The 24,081-nt window shown below is 33.3% G+C and overlaps 1 protein-coding gene across 14 annotated transcripts in view; it reads left to right on the top strand.

Moving 5' to 3' along the window:
- The window catches only part of SENP6 (SUMO specific peptidase 6), a gene marked incomplete at its 3' end in the record, with an annotated part of 101,803 nt that overhangs the window by 59,614 nt on the left and 18,108 nt on the right, over window positions 1-24,081 (top strand). For 9 of the 14 annotated variants that reach the window (XM_081141312.1, XM_081141320.1, XM_081141311.1 and 6 more), the window contains 8 exons: window positions 1,687-1,981; window positions 7,471-7,700; window positions 11,082-11,252; window positions 14,772-14,805; window positions 15,210-15,404; window positions 16,483-16,709; window positions 18,021-18,130; window positions 18,270-18,386. In XM_081141312.1, coding sequence (XP_080997438.1) covers window positions 1,687-1,981; window positions 7,471-7,700; window positions 11,082-11,252; window positions 14,772-14,805; window positions 15,210-15,404; window positions 16,483-16,709; window positions 18,021-18,130; window positions 18,270-18,386 — 1,379 coding nt within the window. Of the gene's footprint in view, window positions 1-1,686; window positions 1,982-7,470; window positions 7,701-11,081; window positions 11,253-14,771; window positions 14,806-15,209; window positions 15,405-16,482; window positions 16,710-18,020; window positions 18,131-18,269; window positions 18,391-24,081 lie in introns of those variants that run through there. The other 5 variants (XM_081141321.1, XM_081141322.1, XM_081141323.1 and 2 more) reach the window with 3 other exon arrangements.

The following is a 24,081-nucleotide window of genomic DNA, read 5'->3' on the forward strand; positions in this document are numbered from 1 at the left end:
ATTATCTCATTCTATCATTTAATTGTCACAAAAAATATTTATTCACTTAATTTCTTGAGATATGAGGTTCAGAGTATTAAAAAAATTGTCTTTTAGATTATTTCCAATATTAAAAACAAAAACAGACTCATATAAACAGATTAAATGGATAGTTGCCAGAGTGGAGGAATAAAGAATGATGGGTGAAAAAGGTGAAGGGGGATATAGTCAGTAATATTGTGATAAGTTTGCAGGGTGACAGATTATTACTAGAATTAGTGTGGTGATCACATTGTAAGGTATCTAGATATCAAATCACTATATTATACACCTGACACTAATATAATATTGTACACCAGTTATACTTAAGTTTTAAAAAAGAACAGTATAAATACATATAACATATAAAAATAATTATTAATAGATTAAAACTATAAGTTGTTACAATGTTTAATAAGTAATTATTTGGCATAAAGTTATTGGAAATGCATCTTTTAATTAGATCCATTGACTTGTTCTCAATTACTTCACGTGTCCATGGATAAATATATGTTACATACCGTGACAGGATTCAACATCTATTCCTGTGTTTCCTTCTTATAGATGTAAGTTCTGAGGAACCTTGCTCACATAAATAAGTACATGGCTGTGGAAAGAATTATATTATAAATATCACTCAGTACCTTGAACTTCTGAGTTACATGCCCCAAGCCACACGATACTCTACTGTCAAAAAACATTTTTTAATCTCACAGTTGTAACCTAGAGTAGGCCTTCCTGTAAATTTTTTTGTTGTTGTTAATCCTCACTTGAGGATATTTTTTCCATTGATTTTTTTTAGAGAGAGTGGAAGGTAGGGGGAGAGAGAGAGAGAAACATCGATGGAAGAGAGACCCATCAATTGGTTGCTTCCCCCAGGCCTCTGACTGGAACTGAGATAGAGCCTGTAAATGGGATGTGTGCCCTTGACTGGAATCAAACCCGGCACCCTTCAGTACATGGGCCGATGCTCTGACCACTAGCAAAACAGGCTGGGGCCTGCCTGTAAATATTTTTGAAGCGCTATGTTAGAAATCAGTTGTCTTGCAAAGATTTGTTAACCAGTACTTATAATTTATTTATTTTTTTCAACATTTAAAATTATCCTTTGGTTTGGCTTGGTGGTTTTTATACCCCAGGGAAATACACCATTGTAACATTTTAAACAGAGGATGGGTTTAGCATTCTTTTTTTTAAAGGAGAAGAGCAGTTGTGGCAGGAGATGCTTTGACACCAGAAGCATAATCATATTAGGTTTTTGGAAAGGTTATATGTAGAATTTGAGAATCTAGATATTGATTTCCTTAAGATCACTTATGCCCTGAATGCTTTTTAAAATCTTCATGTAGCCATTGCGTTGGATACATAGTCCAGTTTGGAAACTACTGGACCAGAAGGTCTCAAAAATTTCTTCAGCATTGTGCTGCTAAATTCTAGCTAAAATGACATATTCAGGATTTTTGTGGTAGCCATGGTGATGATGATAGGGAGTAAAAGTGTTAATTTTTAAATTTTGTGTTTGTTCCATGATGTTGAAATAAAATGCCAAAGTCTTTTATTTTTTTGGACTTAAGTTTTCTGAACAGTGTGAATGAATATTGTCCAAAATGTGGACAAGAAAAAGAAATTCAGACTAAACACCAAAGTTGTGGTATTCTTTTTCCTAAGGATTTGCAGAGAAATTGCAGACAAGCTATATCTTTAAATGAATCAACTGGACCATTATTAAGAACGTCAAATCATCAGAATTCTGGAGGACAGAAGTCACAAAACACAGCATTAACACCCAAGAAGTTTTATGGCAACAGTGTGGGAAAGGTTCCAATTGATATTATTGTGAATTGTGGTGACAGACAGAATTATTTACAGACTAATGGGAAAGTCGTTTTACCTAGGGCAAAAGGAGCCAAAACCACAAACCTAAAAGAAAGGAAAACAAACCTGTCAGACCTAAATGATCCAAGTAAGTGTTTTACTCCCTTTGGCATTGCTTATATCAGTCCAACATTTTTCACATATATTTTTAAAGTGAAAATGAGTATATTTGAGAAGTGTTTTGATGTGTCTTGTGTTCGTTATGTAACATTTTATGGGTAGATGATTAAAACTGTTCTCATAGTTGGAAAATAATAACTGACTCTGTTCTTATCCTTTACATCATAAATAATGAAAGCACAGAACTTGGCCTCAGCTCTAGGTCAAGTTCAGGTTCCAGGTATGTCCAGCTTTCTAACTTTGGCCTGGTTAATTTAATCTCTCTGACCTGTAAATGGTTACATTTCCTCGTTGACACTGTGTTTTTTTGTTTGTTTGTGTTTTAAATATGTCTTTATTGATCTCAGAGAGACGTAGGGAGGGGGAGAAAGATAGAAACAGCACTGATGAGAGACTCATTGATGGGCTACCGCCTATCCGCCTCTACTGGGGATCAAGCCCCCAACCCAGGCATGTACCCTGACCGGGAATCGAACCTCTACCTCCTGGTTCACAGGTTGATGCTCAACCACTGAGCCACGCTGGCCAGGCTCATTGACAGTGTTTTTGAGGGAGTAAATAAAGTAACATGTAAAGTGCCTAGTATAGCGCAATAAAATATTTGACAGATAGAAAGAATGCAGTGAAAATTAGTTTCTTTACAATTTCTTTCTCCCCTAAATCTTTTTTCCTATATTTAGACACGTGCATACGTGTGTGTATATGGAATGTAGCCCTGTTATAATAAATAGCAAAAGACTTGAAACCATCAGGGACTGGTTGTATAAACTATAACATATGTAGTTGTAAAAGGGGAGAAAGATATGATTTAGTATTGTGTAAGTGATTTCCAAGACCTGTTAACATATGAGTAAAAGAAAGTAAATATCAGTGTATAGTATGCTACCCTTTGTTTATGAAGGGTGAGAGAATGAATGTAGGTGTTTGGGTTTTTTGTTCTTTTTTTAAATGGAAAGATATACCAGAAACTGATTTTAAAAGTAGTTGGTTGGAAGGGCAGGAAACAGCGTGGGAATCAGGGATAGATGCTAGATGTCTACATACATACTTGTTTTATATATTTGACTTTGGAACCACGTAAACATTTTACATGATTATAAAAGAGAGTAAAATTGCAAATATTTAAAAACAAAATCAAAACTAAAATGAAATGAAATGTCATTATATATCTAGTTGGTAGCTTGAACACACAGATGAATTATTTCAGATGAGTTTAAATTAATATAATATTGTAGCTGTCCATCCTAATGTGAGATATTTTAAGGTCAAACAGAACTACAAAGAAATCCTAAGTGTAGTTACTAATATTGTTGTTAATATTATTGGTATTGGGATTTTAAAACACATTGATAAAGCAGAGAAGCAATTATATTGTTGTCTCCAGAAACCAAGATTTTCAGTGTTAGAGAACGGAATACAAAGGTAAAATCAAAGAAATCAATATCTTGTAGCTTTGAATTTGAATCAGAGGTAATATGAACTTACTGTATATTTTTTCTTAAATAGAAAAGTATTTCCTAGCTTTACCCATAGAAAATGCTTAGAAACTAAGTGACCCTCATATAGAAACAAACAACCCAAATTCCCATATTTGTGTTTTTGAATATCATTTCCCACTAAAAATAACCAAAGTTCCTCAGAGAAATTTCCTACTCCCGGTCTGGAGCACACATGTATTAATAAACCTAGATCATCTGGTCATATCAGGAAGCATGGAAGCTGTCAGAAACTACTATGGACATGTCAAAGGACACAGGAGCTAAAATGAAAGAGTTCTCATTGACCAATGATGGGGATACTTGGGTCACAAACAGAATCATAGCTACTATTTTTTGAAATATGTCAAATATATTAAAGTCAATCCATTTATAATCATATCCCCCAACTTCCCCCAAAAGAAAAACTCCATCGGTTACTTTTGGAGATTGCATAAGGTTCCTAATCATTACTCTGAATACTGGTAAATAAAGGGATAAAATTAAGCTTTTTTTTTTTTTTTTTTTAACCTTAGAAATGTAAAGTTCTATTTCAATATAAAAACCTTAGCTTGTACCAATACATTAGCTTATTTCTCAGAACATATTTTTAAAAAGGTACTGTGTGATAGCTGTGCACCTATGCTCTGTTATGATATGATAATGTTGATATTTGATGAATATTTTATGATACATTTTAGTGTTATACCAGTGTAATATTAAATATTATTAATTCATTTTAATCTTTTCTAATGGTGATGTTTTTATTAATGGTAAGATATGAAGAAAACTCTTACTAGGCAGTTACTGTGTATTATTACAGAGCCAAGCTTTATATAGGAAACTTAGCATTCTGAGGAAGTTTCCAAGATAAGGGGAATGAGAAGTTAATAAGGCCAAGTTGATAAGCTAAAAAATCCAAAATAAATACTATGTCTGCATTAACCATGTAGGCTGATAATATAAGGAAATAAATTCATGTGGTTCTTACACAGTGTATTAAACAGTTCACTTTTCAGAGCTTAACAGTATCAACCATGAATTAAAACCATAAAACATAAATTTTTTTTTATTTAAAAGACTAAGTACTTCCCATGTCGTACATGAAAAAAATTATGTTCTATTTTAAGAACATTTCATATTAATAACAAAAGATATCATTTATTGCATGCTTATATTCCTTGCTTTTTGGTAAAGGTTTATACACTAATCTGTTTAATTTAGTTTTCACAATCATGTGAGGCACTAATACATCCCATTTTATAAATAAAGCAATCTAGGCTTGAGATTAAATAAATAATATATACATATGGACTGTTGGAATGTAGTGTTTTTTTTTAATTTTTTAAAATTGATTTTAGAGAAAGGGAGAGGGAGAGAGAGATAGAAACATCAATGATGAGAGTCATTGATTGGCTGCCTCTTGCATGCCCCCAACTGGGGTCAAGCCCACAACCTGGGCATGTGCCCTGACCAGCAATCGGTAGGTTGATGCTCAACCTCTGAGCCACACCAGCCAGGCTGGAGTGTAGATTTTAAAAAACATTTTTTTGGTTCCAAAGTCTATTTTCTTTATATACTTAATCATTCTTAAATTTGTATTTCTATTTAAATAGTAGTTTATTATCTAGCTTTTATTATGTTGTGGGTGGTCAAATAATAAAATGCGCAGTCTCAGGTAGTAGTAAATTCTTTGTAGAAAAGTGAAGCAGGTCCAGGGAATAGAGATTGACAATTGTAAGGTGTCAGAAAGGGTGCTATTTAAGATAGATGATGTAGTAGGCACTTTTGATAAAGTAACTTTTGAACTGAGCCAGAATGAAGGAGGAAGACATGCTGACATTTATGGGAACAAGTTTGGAATATAAATACAAAGACCGTATATTAGTGTACTTGGGTTGCCATAACAATACCACAGACTGAGTGTCTCAAACAACATAAATTTATTTTCTCACAGTTCTGGAGGCTGGAAGTCCAAGATCAAGGTGCCATCAGGGTGGGTGTGTCTGGTGAGGCCTCTCTTCCTGGCATGTAGATGGCCACCTTTCTCTTGTGCCCTCATGTTGCCTTCTGTGCATGCACAGAGAGACCCCTCTGGCATCCTCTCTTTTATTAAGGTCACCAGTCCTATCAGATTAAGGCTTTACCTTTTTGATCACATTTAACCTTTATTACCTCCTTGTAGACCCTATTTCCAAATGTAGTCACACTGGGGATTAGGGCTTCAACATAGATTTTTAAGGAAACACAGTTCGGTTTGTGGCACACCCTGATAAAGACTCTTAGATATTTATTAGAATATATTTTATATAGAATTAGAGCAGCTGTGAAACAGCTTTTTAACTATATAACATTGTACACTCCCCATTTGCTTTGGAAATATGGTGACATTGAGCACAACTCATTTATTTTAAGTTAGTAAAACAAGAACTATGTAGTACAGGTCTACCTGTTGCAGCATTGGGGCTTTAAAATAAGTTTTTGATATAGTAGATATGGAAGTTTCAGTATTCCTAAAGCACCATAAAAATAATTGTAGATAGAATACTAGGCAATGTGCTAATAAGCCTTTTACATATGTTCTTGTGACAGTCCTTTGAAATAGGTACCAGTATTCTCATTTTACAGAGAGGAAAAGCTCAAATAGCAAGTACTTGGCAAAACCCTAACTTTCGAATGTGTGTAAATCTGCTTAGACCATCTAATCTGGTCTGTTAGGTATTCTATCAATAAAGTAGCAGTTCTGAAAATGATCCAACTTTAGCATTTGCTCCTGAGACTAGACAGCAAAATTAAAAAGATGCTGGGGACATTGATATTACTCAGAAAATCTCACCTAAGCCTTTATGTGTGGGATACTAGATAAGAAAATTGCTCCTAGAAGTTTATGCATTTTTCAACAGATGATTTTTGTATTCGTTTTCTGTGCCAAGCACTGTTTCAGACTTTTGGAATATAGTAGTGGACAGGACATAGTTTATATGTAGTGGGAAGAGACAAATGGGCAAGTAAACATGCACAACAAAAAGAGAATTTAAATTACTTGATGTGAATAAGCAAGTTCCCGTGTGTTTACTTTAGATTGCATAGTCAAGCAGAAAATAATATTTAAGCTAACAATTGATGACAAAAGTACAAAGCGTTAGGGGAATTGCAATCCAGACAGGAACAAGCTTGCGGTATTTGAGGAACAGAATAAATGGCTACTTTGTCTGGAGCATAAAAGTGGAAAAATGGAGTAGTGTAAGAAAGTTGGAGAAATGGGCAAGGGCCAGATTATGTACATTTATAAACCAGAGTAAGGAGTTAGTGCAGTGTGGGTGGCTCTGGGGAATTATGATAGAGAGATGGGTTTGATAAAATTTAATAGTAAGTACAAGGTATAAGAGTAAATTACTAATATTTTAAACAAAAATAAAATTTAAAAATATATAAAAAAATTAAAAAAAGAGTAAATTACCTTCATAATGTCTTTTCTTGCCCATGCTCATTTATTCAACAAGATTAATTGAGCATTGGGCACTAGTCCAAGTTCTCCCTAGGACCAGTTATGATTTTAGTGATTTTAGAGATAAAATTATTTGGCCTCATGAATTTTCACACACATTTAAAATGCATGCTATTTTGTGAACAATTTGTGTGCAGATTATCTTCATACTTTAGCTTTTTGGAATTTTGAAATAGACCTACTGATTAAACATTATCTGGTGTATGTTTCTTTGTGGGTGATGATGATGGACTATAGAATCAATTTCGTATTTGTATGTTGTAAAAAAAAATGTCAGTTCTGATGCTTTATTTTTAATTGTTTTATAAATTTAACTTTTCACTAGATAGAGTGGATTATTTCTTTATTTGTTTTTATTAATCTCAGATCTGGAGGAGATCCAAAGCAAATTTGGTATATTCCCCATTTTGGTAATATATTTACATTTTTAACCACCAGAAATGAAATACATGAAGTATTTAACATTTTTTATAGTCATTTTATCCAGTGATGATGATGATGACAGTGACAGGATTAACAGAAGAGAGAGCATATCTCCTCAACCTGCTGATTCAGCATGTTCTTCCCCAGCACCATCCACTGGAAAAGTAGAAGCAGCACTAAATGAAAATACCTGTAGAGGAGACCATGAACTAAGAAGCATTCCAGCAGACTCAGAGTTAAATACAGTTCCGTTGCCAAGAAAAGCAAGAATGAAAGATCAGGTACTTTTTACATTTATTGACATTTATTCAGATTCTGTGTCTCCTTTGGGATGTTTTGTTGGGAGGATAATTTGGCATTTTTAATAGGAGAAAAAGTTGAATTACTCATTCAGTGGGACTTAAAATACCACTTGAAGATTATTTGGAAGAACAGTCCATTAAATCGCAGCTTAAAGTGTAAAATATTCAGCAAGAAGAAACTATTATTGCTATAGCAAATATAAGTATAAACTAGTATATAATTTGGGGACAGGGAGAAGTCATTTTTAACTTGATTGTGTTCAACTACATCATTGTTCTACTGTATTATGTTTTATTGTAAAAGGTGAAAGATTTATGCAATCTGAAGAGAAACCAGAGTATTATGTTTTATTGTATAAAATTTTCACAGTGTTCAGATGGAAAAGATAAAAATTATGTCAATATACAAACAATAGATCTAGAGGGGAATATTTATGATGCAGATGACATACACTATGTTAATATCTGTAATAGACTAAGAACTTAAAGGTTGAAGAAAACATGAAAATGAAAAAAAAGGGAATAGACAAAAAGTTAGATAATAGACTACCACAGGAAAAGTGCAAATTAGTAAGGGAGTGTCAATTAAGGAAAATAAAATATAACCATATTCTAAGCAGACTTTCAAAATTTATACAAAAATCCATTAATATATACTTTTGGCAAGAATCTGAGGAAAAGAGTACTTTTGTAATTTGTTGATGGAAAAGAAAGTTGTTATGACCTTTGGGGAAAGCAGTGTAAAAGTATCTACTGAAAAATTTTAAATGCATACTGAATGACCAAATAATTCATTCCTTAGACTCAATTTCAAAGGAATCCCTCCTCTCCAGTACGTGAGACTATGTATAAACATGATTCTTGGCGTACTACTGCATAGAAAATCATTGCCCATTAATACAGAAATGGATGAAAAAAGTATGGTATATACACACTATGGACTATTGTGCAGCCACTGACAAAAAAAAATAAGTTATATTAATGACTTAGGATTTCTACATGGTGCTGTTAAATGGAAATACCAAGATGCAGAAATATGTGCATATTCTCTTATTTTTGTAAATAACTTTAAAAAAAAATAAAAGACCTGTAAAAAAATTCTATATGGGGCCCTGGCCAGTTGGCTCAGTTGGTTGGAGCATCATCCGTACACCAAAAAGGTTGCAGGTTTGATTCCCTTTTGGGGCGAATTGAGGGGGATGGGTGCAGCCAGTTGATGTTTCTTTCTCTGTCCTCTTTCCTCTCTCTCAGAAAAAAAGAAACCAATAGGAATATATCTTTGGGTGAGGATGCAAAAGAAATTATATGTGGGTTTACACATACCTGTAGGGATTGTAGGAGTACAGATATAAGTATGGAAACATACATACTTGGTTATTAAGATGGGAGCCATAAGAAATTAAAAATAAAAAGCAATTCTATGGATAAAAAATGTGGATTAATATTTTTAAGGCACTCTTGAAGGATGCCTTTCCAAACATTTTAGCACGAAGAGAGGAATATATTTGATTAAATGAAAAGTACAGAACCATGTAGCAAAACATCATAAACATAATTTGATAGGTAAATGCAAATGAAGAAAAAAATAGTGAACTGTATGACAGTGTGAGTTGGTCCTTTATATATTTTTAATTTCTTAAAAATCAAGAAATGGAAGCAAATCATAGGAAAGTGAGTAATGGAAATGAACAGAGTTCAAAATAATAGTATTGAAAATTAAATTAAAACAACACATTTTATTAACTGTCATTACTGAAAAGCTTTTAAAGTACAGTAGTATCTCATTTTGGTTAATGTTCAGAGAAATGGAATGTTCGGTGTGTAAATGGGTAAAATTATGCTGGAGGGCAATTTGGCAATAGTTATATATATACCAGGATTTAGCTGCAAAAATGCTTTTTGGAGAATAGTGTGTCACGGGAAAAGGTCAGAAATAACTCAGGTGTCAGCATAGGAGAATTCAGTTAAATAAATAATGGATTTTCACATGATAGAATTTGTGTGAGACCATTTTCAAACTGGCATACTGAACAATTAGGGTTCCTCAGAGATCTTTTAGAGGTTCTTTGAGAGGATATGGACCACCCTAGTTCTACACTCAGTCTTACTACTATAGGTTCAGCTGGAGCAGTTCTTTTTTTTTTTTTTTTCCAATATATCTTTATTGATTTCTGAGAGAGGAAAGGAGAGGGAGAGAGATAGAAGCATCACTGAAGAGAGTCATTGACCGGCTGCCTCCTGCACACCCCCGACTGGGGATCGAGCCCACAACCCGAGCATGTGCCCTGACCAGGGATCGAACCCCGATTGCCTGGATCCTAGGTCAGTGCTCAACCGCTGAGCCACGCCCAGCCAGGCTGGAGCAGTTCTTAATGATCTATTTTATTATTGAACTTAGTAACATTTCATTTGAAGAAAGAATTCTAATGCTAAAAAACATTTTAAAACCTATCTGATAGGTTTCTATTAGTATGTGGGAAAATCTTTATGATAAATCTGTTAATAAGCCTGAAAGAGCAATTTACAGGAATAAATATGTTTGTGTCACATTTTGTTTTAATATTTTCCTGTGACATAGATCACAGAAATGTCTCTACAGGTATAATGAAAATAGTGCCTACCTCTATGCATTGGACATTTTTTTTCTCTTGTTTTTTTATCAAGATGTTTTATACTTGTGACAATAATAAAGTTTTTAACAGAACTAATTTAAATTATAGTTATATAAAATATTTTATATTATAATTAATTTGCAGTAGGACATGACTGAAATATTTAACAAATCAAGTAGTTTAAAAAATTAAATATACGAAGAAGCATCCTTTTTTAATGCAAATAACCATACTCCTAAATTACCTGTTTTCTAAAGAATTGTTGCTTTAATCCCAAGTTCTACAACCACTACCACTTTTACTAGTTAACTTTTATCTAGTGTTTTACTGTGCATCACTATGCTACGCTGCTTATAGGCATTAATTCATTTGAGTAGTTACTCTTACTCTTCATATTTTACAGTTTAGGAAATCAAAACTTACAGAGTTATTAAATTTACAAAATCTGGTCATTAAAAGATGGTATAGCTGTGATTTGAAGCCAAGCAGTCTGATTCCTAGCATACCGTTTTTCACTGCTGTGCTATTATTTGAATTTTGAGTAATAACTAGATAAAGTATAGCTATATAAAATAGAAGGGTTTACTATTATATAAAATCAGTAAATTTTTACTTCATCTAACACTGTTGAAGTAAAATTAATCTTATGTTTTGATAATTATATTTCTCATATTGGGTCTTCGTATGTATACTTAGTTCACAGCCTTGTTTTTAGTAACTTACTAAGTGATTTTTTTTTCTTTTTCAGTTTGGTAATTCTATTATCAACACACCTCAGAAACGTCGCAAAGTGACTTCTCAAGAAACTTTAGTTGATCCTGTACCTGTAAGCTGCCAAAATTCCTTTGAAAGTGTCATTTTACAATGTCGAAGTATACGAGTAGGAACACTCTTTCGGCTATTAACAGAGCCTGTAATTGTAAGTACATCCTTAAATGCTCATTGTACCAATTAAAAGATCCAAAATTCTCTGGCTAAGACTAATATGTAATACTTTAAAATTTGAAAGTTAAAATATTTAATAGCATATTAAAATTATTTTAAGATTTTATATTTATGTAAGAGTATATAAACAACCATAAATAACTCCTCACCATAAAAATCAGTGAGTAAAAACTTTTTCATAATTGAGTGTTCAAGGTAGTGACATATTCATTGTGGGAAGATACTTAGTATTTTCACTGAGTTAGAAAACTCTCCAATATCTTACTATTTAATTCTTAATGCCAGCTCAGTGCATGAAAAGAGTATTTTAAAGAGTATAACGACAAAGAAAAATCCAAAAGTTTTGGAGCCTGCAGAAAAATGTCTTGCAGCACTGATTCCTAGAAATGGATTATTGGACTACAATAGCCACCTAGAAGGCACTGGACTAGTTAGTTTAGTGTCCACAAAACCCAAAGGACTTTCTATAGTCCTTTTATCTGTCATACCTGTTTTCTTACTATTTTACTGCTACCCAATTCAAATGTGCATTTTCTATTTGAAATTTTAGTGTAATCTTTACTAGGCTTCTTGGTCATCATTTTTCTTCTTTCTGATATGTTCTGTACATTGTTGGTAAATTAATCTTCCTTTAGCACTGCACTATTTTGTAAGCCTTTATTTTATAATTCCTTAACTTGATGTGCCTGACTATCCATTTCTAACCTTTTGAACTCTGTCTCTGAGTGTTGTTCTTTATACGTAAAGCAGTATCTTTAAGAAAACACATTCTATTATATCAGGAAAGAGGTGGTTTTATTATTATCTAAATTATGGTAAATAATAGCTATTTATTTTCTAGAATTCATGATTCTAGAATAAATACGATCAAAAGTGGGGGGGAAACTTTATAGGTTAGTTTATAGTAGAAAATGAAATGTAGACCTGATTTCTTACGAGAGAAAAGCCGTATGGGAAACCAGCAAATGTTTTTCCTTTTTCATCAAAAAACTCCAGCTTCTCATGATTTAAAAACTAGAATGTTAAATACTCTTCTCGTGATTTAAAAACTAGAATGTTAAGTACTCTAGAGATTTAAAGCAAATTATGTATAGACTATTCATTATTGCCCAGTAGCGTTGTTATACATCAGGGTTTTCAGGGATTTATGAAGCTCCTGTTTTGTGGCAAGCCTTCATGATACAGATTATCTTTTCTGGTACTGTCAGGTAACAAAAATGTTATTCTGTGTCTTATACTTCAGAAATTTCCAGGAGTTTCCTCTAGGTTTTATGGCTTTTCCTCACATTATTCGGAGCACCATTATTCAGAACTCCTTGGTATGATAATTAAGGCTGATAATTTAGTTGAAAGTTGGATTGTCTCAAGACTATCTAGCAAGAACTACATCAAAATTTGAATTAAATTTTTTTACATGAAAGTTACAGATTAATATGTATATGATCTAGTGAAGAAAAACTGTGAATTTACTTTAAAAAATAAAAGGCAGTATGTATAATATAAAATGTGTTGCTATATAGGGGTTTTTTAAAAAGTTAAAATGCTAAATGAAATATTTCAGCCAAAAAGTAGTTATGCTTATAATGTGGAAGTTTGCAATCTGTTACTAATCTTCCTTGTACTGTGGGATTTTCCCAAAGTACCATTTTGCTAAGGTATGGTGGATCTGTAATTTCTTCAGATAGTGTATTAAAAGATGATTTGACTTTTTTTTTTGAACTGTCATTTTCTTTTTGAACTTTATGTTTTGCACTGAAATGGTTTATCTGACATGTCATTATTAATCTGAGAAACAGATTCTAAATATTTTTCTGTTCTAAATGTTTTATCCATTTTTATAACATTATTAGGTAATTTAATTATTTTAAATTCACTCAGTGTTAGAATTGGCATCATGTAGAAGTGCTCGTTTTATTTAAAAGTCAGTACTTTTATTTAACAGGAAAATGGCTTGTTAGGAATACTATATATTAATACTTGAATAATTAGTTATACACATTTTTAAATGGCAGATATCTCAGGCAATAGTTTTATTCAAATGGTTCCACTTTATTGTTTATGTCATTCTTATTACTACTTTTTGAGTCATCTGACACACTTTTCTAAAGGCTATAACTTCAGCTTCTATGTTTGTTGGAATGTCTCCCATGCCACAGGTACCTATTCTTGATGTCTCTAATTAACGTGTTGCTTTCCAGTGAAACCAATTAATGTATTACTTTTAAACATGATCTTTAGAAGGTATTTTAGTGACATTCTGGACTTTGCAATTGTAGTAACTAAATTTATTTTGTATTTTCTTGCTTCCTTTTTTACACTGTGAGAATTTTCAAACAAAACAGTTGAAAGGATTTTACTGTGAACACTCATAAAACTCCCAGCTAGATTTTGCCATTAGCATTTTACTAAATTTGCTTTTCATGTATCTGTTCATCCCTCTGTGTATCAATCCAGCTTATTTTTTAATGCATTTAAGTTCTTGCGTCCTTTTTTGATTCTTTTAACTTAAGTAAACACTCAAAATGTTTATTAATTCAGGGTGTATCAGGCTTAATATGTCTTCTCCACATTAAAATAGTTAGCAAATCAACTTTTTATAACCTCTAATAATAACTAATTTAGGCAAGATCTTCCATAGATGTTAAAGTCATTGAATGAAAGGTTATTAAGAAACAGGATATTCACAAGCTTTCAAGTATCTTTCCACAGATTACCATTTAATTACAAATAGAAAAAAAATCTTTACAGTGGAAAGACTTGACACATTGCCTTCAACAAGTGATTAAGCTTGTATCAGTAGTGGAGCTGCCTGACATCATGTTCCTTTTGATGTGGTGCAGTCCAGGGTATTGTACATTTTTAGGACCTAGCTTGGATTTTTCAAAGGGCATGTCATGAAGAACAGAGGGAGGTTTCTTTCTGTTCTAGACGGGAGTAGACAAAGGAGACTGATGTAACGTTACCTTGACAGAATCATCAATTGGGGAAAAGTTAAGGCAGCAATAAAGAACACTTTTGAGCAGTTGGGGATATTTGAATAAGAACTCAGTTTGAGTATGAATTGTATGTTGAATGAAGTTAATTTTAATTTTCTTAGCTGTTGTAATGAACCTCTGCCTTTATGCTGGTTTAGCAAATGGGAAATAACTATATACATAGAATGAGTAGGTGTGGGAAGATATTAACAGTGAATTTGGGTATGAGTATTCAAGTATTTATTGTAATATTTTGTCAGCTTATCTTTGAAGTTATGAGAAATAAATCAGTAGTTAAGAATATTCTCAGCACTTGAATAAAAAAGGTGAAGCCTGCCTTTCTGAGAGAGAAGTTGGAAGTGGGGAGGATCTCTTATTTTACATTTATATTTAAGTACATGGTAGATGATTCGGTTCTTCTGCCCTTTGTTGTCTCGGTGCCAAATAATGTCATTTATGGTGTTTGTAGCAAAGTCTTCATAAATCTAGATTGGCATTAATTTGTCTTGTTTTTTTAGTTTTGTTTAGATTTTATCAAGATACAGCTAGAAGGTAAGCTATTATATATCTTGTTACTCACTTAAGCTTTGTTTACACTAAAGCACGTTACAGGAATAAAAGATTAAATGACATTTATAGAATTCATTAAGATGATTAGTTACTACATCTTTTTACCAAAAGGCATATATCTTAATATGTTAATTCTGTAACAGCACAAAACTTACCTTTAATTTTGTAAGTATACTTCATTAGAACCCTCTTTTCATTTGGGAAAAAAATGCAGAAGCTTCTTTAAGATAGTTGTAAAGATTTTTCTTCATTTTCCACTAGAAGTTACTATTTACAGAGCATAATAAATGTGTTTAACTTTAAACTTGTATTTTCTCACACTTTTCATTTGTGAATTGCTGTTTTAAGGATTGATTCATTTTTCATTTCCATTTGTTTTCCTCCAGAACCAGAAAATGATCCTGTAGGGATTACTTTAAATACCTCTGATCTAACTAAATGTGAATGGTGTAATGTCCGAAAATTACCAGTAGTGTTTCTTCAGACGATACCAGCAGTTTATCAGAGGCTGAGCATGCAGCTGCAGTTGAATATGGATGATAAAGTTTGGAGTAGTTGTAAAGGAATAAATAGGTTAACAAGTAAGTTACGTAGAACGGATTATAATAACACATAGTTCATTGAATAGCAGAATGTGAGTACACTTTAGTAGATCCCTTAGATTACATTATATTACACTATCTTACATTATATTGTATTCCTTATAGGGACTTATAAGATAGATACTACTTTTCCCATTTTACAGATGAGGCAAAGCCCATGTAAAGTGGAAGGTCTGATGATAAAAACACAGGTTAGCCCATCGAGAAAGTTTTTACAATGGTTAAAACTGAAAAGATCTGCTGCACTCTTTAACCCTGTATTATCTGAGTAAAGTGATTTTTTTAAATTTCAATCACAGTTTACTTTCAATATTATTTTGTATTGGTTTCAGGTGTACAACATAGTGGTTAGATAAAATGATTTTTTTTTAATGCACTCATAGGTACTAAGTGTAAATCAGCCATATAAATTTAGAATCCTTGAAACTTAGCCTGAATAGGAAGTTTGCAAGTTCATAGAATGTGTCTCCAATCTCTAAAAAATAATGTGGTTCTCCAGTTTGTGTTCACCTCTAACATTTATGGCATAGCATGACTAGTTGTAAAATAAATACTTTCCAGCAGTAATTGCTGCTTTAGCTTAATGATAAATAAATGATAGCTGTTGTTAAAGCTGCAATAGTTTGCACATTAGTGAATAGCCCTTTTTACAATTAAAGTCTCTAGAGATACTATCAGTTCACTTGGAAATTTCTTATTTGTGTTTGATAAGAATTTTATTTGATATATATTTAAAACTGTAAATATATTTCGATCCTATTAGATGAAGTAAATTAGTCATACCCATGAGTAGATTTGTTCCCGAGCTACTGCTAGAGTAATGTGTTCTGATTCCTTTCTCTTAATAACTTAGGTGACATTGTCAGGTAACACTGTCATTGGTCTTTGTTTCATATTTATTGTATATCCATTGTATGCCAAACACTGTTTTGAACATTGATACCAAGATTTCTGGTGATAGTCTTGGAATAACTAGTTGTTACTCTTTTTTGTAATAGCTTCCTATTTAAATTTTTTTTTTTCTTTTAGACTTATAGTTATGTTGATTTCTTTTCAGGTTTGGAAGAACAGTATATAATTTTAATTTTTCAAACTGGCCTTGATCCTCAAGCAAATACAGTATTTGAAAGTATCATTACTGAAATTGGTATAAAGAATAATGTGTCCAACTTTTTTGTGAAAATTCCCTTTGAAGAAGCCAATAGCAGACTTGTTGCCTGTACAAAAACCTATGAAGAGAACATCAAAGGCAGTTGTGTGCAAAAAGAAAACAAAATTAAAAATGTAATTATGTGTTTTAATTTTTTAAATATAATTTTAAATAACATGTAGCTTTAAAGGGAAATATGTTTTATTACATCACTATTCATTTCAGAGTTAGATTTTTTTTTTTATTCCACTTCAGAATTATTTGCTTTTATATGCAATTTGCAAACTATCTTGTGTCAAAATATAATGGTGAATAGGTGACATGTGACACATAGTTCTTGGTACAGGTCTTAGCATTTTTATTTCCTTTCCATACTCTATTCTTGTCTTTACTTTTCATCTCCTTTTCTTTTTCTCTCATCTTTTTTTCTTATTTTTCTGACTTTCAACATACATATGCATACACTGCTATATATTCCAGTCTGTTACTACCCTGTTTCTTAAATTTGCTGGTGTTTTCCAGTGATACCATTGGCTTCAATACAAATAAAGGAATTTTGGTACCTGCTGTACATTTATATGTAACATGTACATACATGGTTGAAAACTTAAGAAATGAAGAATACCTACCATCCTGACTCTCAACATAGGTATCCAGTTCTAGAATAACTAATATAGTAGGTAACTCTGAAGTCACCTGAATCAAAGGCACAGAATTGTTGTAACAAGCAGTGTAATGTTAAATAATGCAAATAGAATTTAAATACTCTAAATTTGTCCCCTACCACGGCAACTGAATTTTACTGAGTTAATTTATTGGGAACACTTAAAAATCTTTCAACCTGGCTACACACTTAGAGATAGGGCTATCCAAGGCATAGTCTTAGTGAAGACAAGACCTCATGAGAGAAGAGCTACTCATATAGTTAGTGAGTTGAGGAAAAGAACAGAAGAAGGAAGGGGAATCATTCCCCTTCTTTTGCAAAATTATCTGTAGAAGATAATTCTGGAGGAAAAAAGCGGCTAGAGCCATGAGGCAGCTTCAGTGGGCTCACAGAAGGCTCTTCCTTTAACTCCTTAACTCTGGAGAACTGTGTTCCCTCTGCCTCTGCTCCATGTCCTATGGATTCGCTAGCGGCCGAACTTAGATAGGCCTCCACTGCTGGAAGAAAAAAATACTGTGTCTGTTCTTTGGATTTTACTAACATAATCTAATTTAATATGGATAGTAGAGATTTTAGACAAGGTACTGGAGGCCATTGTTTCAAAAATTGAAGAGTATCACTGTACCAGAAATTATAAATTTTTTAAAAAGTGGACCCTAGTTTTTCTTGTTTTATATTTTTAATCCTTTTTCATTGAAAAGTATTCTTTCTTTGTGCTTGCTCTTTTTATTGAAAATTTTCCCAATTGTCTTTGAATTGATCATTTAATTTCCTTTTCCAGGTGCCCCTGGAATCTAAAATACAACTTAGAAGCAAACAAGAATTTCGGTTTTATGATGATGAGGAAGAAACTGGAGAAGGTCACACCATCTTTATGGGTCCTGTAGAAAAGTGAGAGAATTCCTTTACATTTGCAACACTCTTAAATTTCTTCTCTGTTTTATTACATTTCAGTTATACACACACACACACACACACACACACACACACATATTTGATAATCTGTTGTTGTTTTTTAAATTTGTTACAGATTGATAGTATATCCACCACCTCCAGCTAAGGGAGGCATCTCCGTTACTAATGAGGACCTGCACTGTCTAAGTGAAGGAGAATTTTTAAATGACGTTATTATAGACTTTTATTTGAAGTAAGTTAATTTTCTACCAACCTTTTAGCAAATCTTTAACATTCTATAATGTGTACCTTTGTTTTCTAGAGTCAAAACTTTGGGCTTTGAATTCGATCATTGCCACTTGGTGTGGGAAGTTATTTAATGTCTCTATCTATGGTTCCTCATTTTAAAAATTGGGAGAATATTCGTATCTAAAAGCGTTGTAAAGATTAAATAAGATAATACATGTTAAGGACTGGGAAAAATACCTGGCACATACAAAGTGCTCTTAATAAATGATAGCTTATTATGTTGTTATTTTTACAGTGTTTTAAGCCTTTAAAAATTGTTACTACCCTAGGTTAGGTAATAATTTCTTGAGCAAGCACAAAAGTATGATTTCACTCATCTCCTTCAGTAAACATTCACCAAGTACCAGCTGTATACAAAGTACTGTGTTAGAAGTTTATGGTCTTGTAGGGAACACAAATATGGGATTAAAGCATTAATAGAAGACAAAGTAGAAAAAAATGCTTCATTCTCCCTAGAGATGGGGAAATATGAGGGATCAAGGAGTTTTCCTGGAAGAGCTTACATCATGACCCAGTATACACATGCATATACATGTATGTGCAGTGTGTTTATACATGTATAAATTTGTATGTGTTTATTGGTTTGTGATATAAAATGGTGTATATATGAAACAAAACAAGTATCAGTGTGCCTAGTGTTCTACAATACTTTCTAGTTTATTCAAATGTATTTCATAAAACAAAATGATTTTTAAAAACCTGATTGTTGAAAGCTGCTGAATGATTTTATAACCTACTAATGGTTGCAATCCACTGTGTGGGGAAAGAAAACATTGTTATAAAGAGTGATAGTTCTGATCAGAGAAGTGATACCATAATTGAGTTTCCTTAAGATCATTTTGACAAGCATTTTTATTGTGGACATCTAGATGAGAGAAGATTTAAAGAAATTTAATTAAGGTGATGTGAGAAGCCTAAATAAGTCATTTTTGTTTGAGGGAAAGGGAAAAAATATGTTTTAAGAGGTAGAGTTGTTCAGCAGGACCCCAAGCTTGATTGAATGGGTATTAAGAAGGATAGAAATGGGTGCCAAATAACTCCTAGTTCTCTGACTAGGGAGACCTGCTGAATGATTTTGCCGTTGAAGCAATGAATGCAGAAGCAGAATAGGTTTGAGTAGGGGAGGGGAAGATATCCCTTTAGATGTCTGATACAACAAAAGGGACAGTGCCAATAAACAGTTGAATATATGGTTCTGGGTGTCATTTGAATTCTGGCTGGAGACATAGGGAGTTAGGAGTTTTTACTTTGCAAATAGTAGTTTAATTACGAGAATTTATCAAATTGTTTAGGTAGGGGTACAAAATGAGAAAAAGAGCTATAAGGAAGAACCTGGAGAGTAGTAGAGTTAGACAAACATGGAGGAAAGAGGGTCCCATGAATAAATTCTGAGAGGTAAAACTTGAGAGGTAAGAAAAATCTAGAGAGAATGATGTCATAAAATTGAAGGGAAGTGAAAGCTTTAATGGAGGGCACATTACATGGTTTCAGTACCACAGAGGTCAAGGGGGGGATAAAGGCTAAGAATAATTTTGAGGTCAGAGTTACCCTGGGCTTATTAGGGTCAGTATATAGTCAGACTTCACCCTGGTCCATAGGGGATAATGAGGTACTGTTCCCCATCCTCATCCAGTGGAGGTGGTACCACTGGAGGCCTTGTGGGAAGCCCTCCACCCCTATCCATCAGTAACATGGAGCCCCTCCATGTAATGGTGACCGAGAGGAGAACCTGATCCTCCATCGCCACCTGGGTATTGAGGTGCTGCTGCCCACTTCAAGCACTGGAGTGTGTGGTACCAGCGAAAGCTTGTTAAAACATAAGAATTAAATGAGATCCAGAGTCTTATAATACTCAAAATGTTTTTAACCTAAAATTACTTGTCTCACCAAGAACCACAGAGATTTCAAACTGAATGAGAAAGAACAACCAATAGATAGTCAACACTGAGATGACGCAGATATTAGAATTATCTGACAAAGATTTTAAAGCATCCATCACAAAAATTCTTTAATGAACAATTATAAACACATGTAAAATTTGTTGGCAGAGTGGATTAAACAACACAACCCAACTATGTCTTACCTACAAAAAAACTCACTTCAAAGATAATACGTATATATGTATATATACACACATATATATATGTTGAAAGGAAAAGCATGGAAAAAGATACAGCATGCAAATATTAATAGAGAGCAGAAGTTACCTTAACAATATCAGATAGAGACATTATATAGTGATAAATGAGTGAATCCACCAAAAAGACCTAGCAGTACTTACTGGGTATGTGCCATACAGCAGAGCTACAAAGTATGTAAAGCAAAAACTGATAGCTCTAAAACGAGAAACAGAAAAGTCCACAAATATACCTGGAGACTTTAATTCCCCTCTCTCAGCAGTTGATAGAACAACTAAACAGTCAACAAGGATACAGAAGAATGCAACCACACTATCAACTGACAGGATTTACTTAACATTGGGGGTAACATTATATTCCTATTTATGTTAACTGTACCCCCTTTTCAAGGACACTATTTTTCCTTTTGCAGAGTTAATGGTGATGAAATATGTTTCAGTGAATTACAAATGGGTTATAGATTTGCTGGCAAGAGAAACTGTCATAGATTTTAAATGCCTAATTTTGCAGATATAGACCCCTTTGAGACCTAACAGTCATTCAATTAAAAGTTCAGTTATTTATTTTTTAAAAAATATATGTCTTTATTGATTTCAGAGAGAGGAAGGGAGAGGAAGAGAGAGAGATTGAAACATCAATGATGAGAGAGTAGTCATTGATAGGCTGCCTCCTGCACACCCCTGACTGGGGATCGAGCCCATAACCTGGGTATGTGCCCTGACTGGGAATTGAACCATGATCTCCTGGATCCTAGGTCCATGCTCAACTGCTGAGCCACGCCTGGGCAGGCTCAAACAGTTTTTAATAGCTAAATCAAAAGATGTTATTTTATACAAATAGACAAATAAGCACATGAAAAGATCCTCGACATTAATAATCATCAGAAATGTAAATCAAAACCAAAATGAGATGTTATCTCACACCCATCACGATGACAACTATTAAAAAAAAACTATTTTAAAAAACCACACAGAAAAATAAAGTGGACAAATGGCACCGTGTGTACTGCTGGTGCGAGTGCAAAATGATCCAGCCAGTACAAAAAACAGTATGGTAGTTCCTCAAAAAATTAAAAATAGAACTACCATATATGATCTAACAATCCCATCTATGGGTATATAGCCAAAAGAATTGGAAGTAGGATTTCAAAGAGAGATTTACATACCCATGTTCGTAGGAACACTATTCATAATAGTCAAGAGGTGGAAGCAACCCAAACTGTCCATTGATGGATTGGTGGATAAACAAAATGTGGTATATACATACAATGCAATATTATTCTCCCCCCCAAAAAAAAGAAGCCCTGGCCGAGTTGCTCAGTTAGTTGGAGCATCGTCCCATACACGAAAAGCTTGCAGGTTCGATTTCTGGTCAGGGCACATACCTAGGTTTCAGGTTCAATCTCTGGTCAGGATGTATACAGAGGCAACCAGTTGATGTTGCTCTCTAACATCAGTGTTTTCCATCTCCCCCTCCCCTCTCTCCCTCCTCTCTGCCTCTAAAATCAATTAAAAACAAAACAAAAGAAACATATCCTTGGGTGAGGATTAAAAAAGCAAAAAGGCCCTGGCCAGGTGGCTCAGTTGGTTGGAGCGTTGTCCCATATACACCAAAAGCTTGTAGGTTCGATTTCCACTCAGCGCACATACCTGGGTTGTGGGTTAGATAGCGGGTCAGGGCGAGTACAGGAGGCAAATGATTGATGTTTCTCTCTCACATTGATTGTTCTCTCTCTAAAAATTTTAAAAAGCATATCCTCAGGTGAGGATTAAAAAAACAACCAAGCCTGTCAGTCACATGCTGTTGCAACATGGATGAATCTGAAAAGACATTATGCAAAGTGAAATAAACCAGTCACAAAAATAAAAGTACTGTGTAGTTCCACTTAGGTAACTTGAAGTAGTCAGATTTATAGAAAATGAAAGTAAATGGTGGTTACCAGGGGCAGGGAATTGTTATTTTAATGGATATAAAGTTTGTTTCAGTTTGTAAGTTTAAAAGCCTGGAGCTCTGGCTGGTTTGACCCAGTGGTTAGAGCATCAGCCCCCAGACTGAAGGGTCCTGGGTTCGATTCAGGCCAAGGGCACATTCCTCAGTTGCAGGTTCGATCCCTGGCCTTGGTCAGTGTGCATGTGGGAAGCAACCAATTGATATGTCTCCCTCACATCGATGTTCTTCTCTCTCCTCCCCCCTCCACTCTCTCTAAAAAGCAATGGAAAAAATCCTCAGGTGATGATTTAAAAAAAAAAAAAGTTCTGGAGATCTGTTTCACAACAATGAGAATACACTTAACACTTCTCAGCTGTACACTTAAAAATGGTTAAGATTGCAAATTTTACATATTTTTCCATAATTTAAAAAATGTTATCTCTTAATCCTGCTGTATACTTAACAAACCAAGCTATATAGAACAATGCTGCTGTTGTTGGATGAATTGTTCTGTGAATGTCAATTAGGTCAAGTTATTTGACAATGTATTCAGCTCATCTTTGCCCTTAACTGATTTTCCACATAACTAATTCTATCAGTTATTGAGAAGGTGGTTGATATCCAACTATAACTATGGATTCGTCTGTTTCTCCTTTTAAGTCTATTAGTTTTTGCCTTATGTATTTTGAATCCCTGTTGTTCGGCACATACACGTTTATGCCTTCTTGGAGAATTGATCCCTTTATTATGTAATGTTCCTCTTTATTCTTGATAATCTTCCTTGTTCTTAAGCCCACTTTGTTCAAAATGAATATAGCTATTCTAGCTTTCTTTTGGTTTATGTGTACATGGTACGTATTTCTTTACCTGTTCACTTTTTAACCTGCTTTTTATTTAAAATGGTTTGTTTTTGAAAGCATATAGATGGATCTAAAAACTAAGTTGAACTCCTAATATTTTGTTTATATTTTAGTTTATTCCATTTCATACATAATATAATGTTTACATTACAGTAGACATTTTGTAGTCATTTGTTTATACTCTTGAAATTCTTTATATTTTCAGGAGGCCCCTTGACATTTAATAGTTAAACTTTAAAACAAATTTTAAACAGTCAACTTAATTATCTACAAGTTCTGTCTTTTCTGATGCAAATCAGTATTCCAAATTTAAAAAAAAGAAAACCTAACAAAATCCATGATTTAAAAAAAATCTGTTTATACAGGGTATCCAAAAAAAATGTATACATTAACAGCTGATAGCTCAATTTTGAAAATGAAATGTATTTTAATAAACACTGCCTTTATAATTATTCAAAGTGTGCATATACATTTTGGGGGACACCTTACATTTGTCTTGTGACATTCTTAGAAGTGAATTTTAAATTGGAAACTTTTTTTAAACTTCACTATTAAATCAGTTATTTGGCTGCTACTGAAGCTGCTCATTCTTTTCTATTTCTGACTTTACAAGTTAGAAGCAAACTTTTAAACGAAGTTTGCCGATATTATAGGAAGTAGAAGGGCATTGAATCTAGAGAATGTTAATGAAATGCAGAGATGAAAAGAATTA

This window comes from Miniopterus schreibersii (genome assembly GCF_964146895.1).
Source record: "Miniopterus schreibersii genome assembly, chromosome: 6".
Classification (NCBI taxonomy): Eukaryota; Metazoa; Chordata; class Mammalia; order Chiroptera; family Miniopteridae; genus Miniopterus; species Miniopterus schreibersii.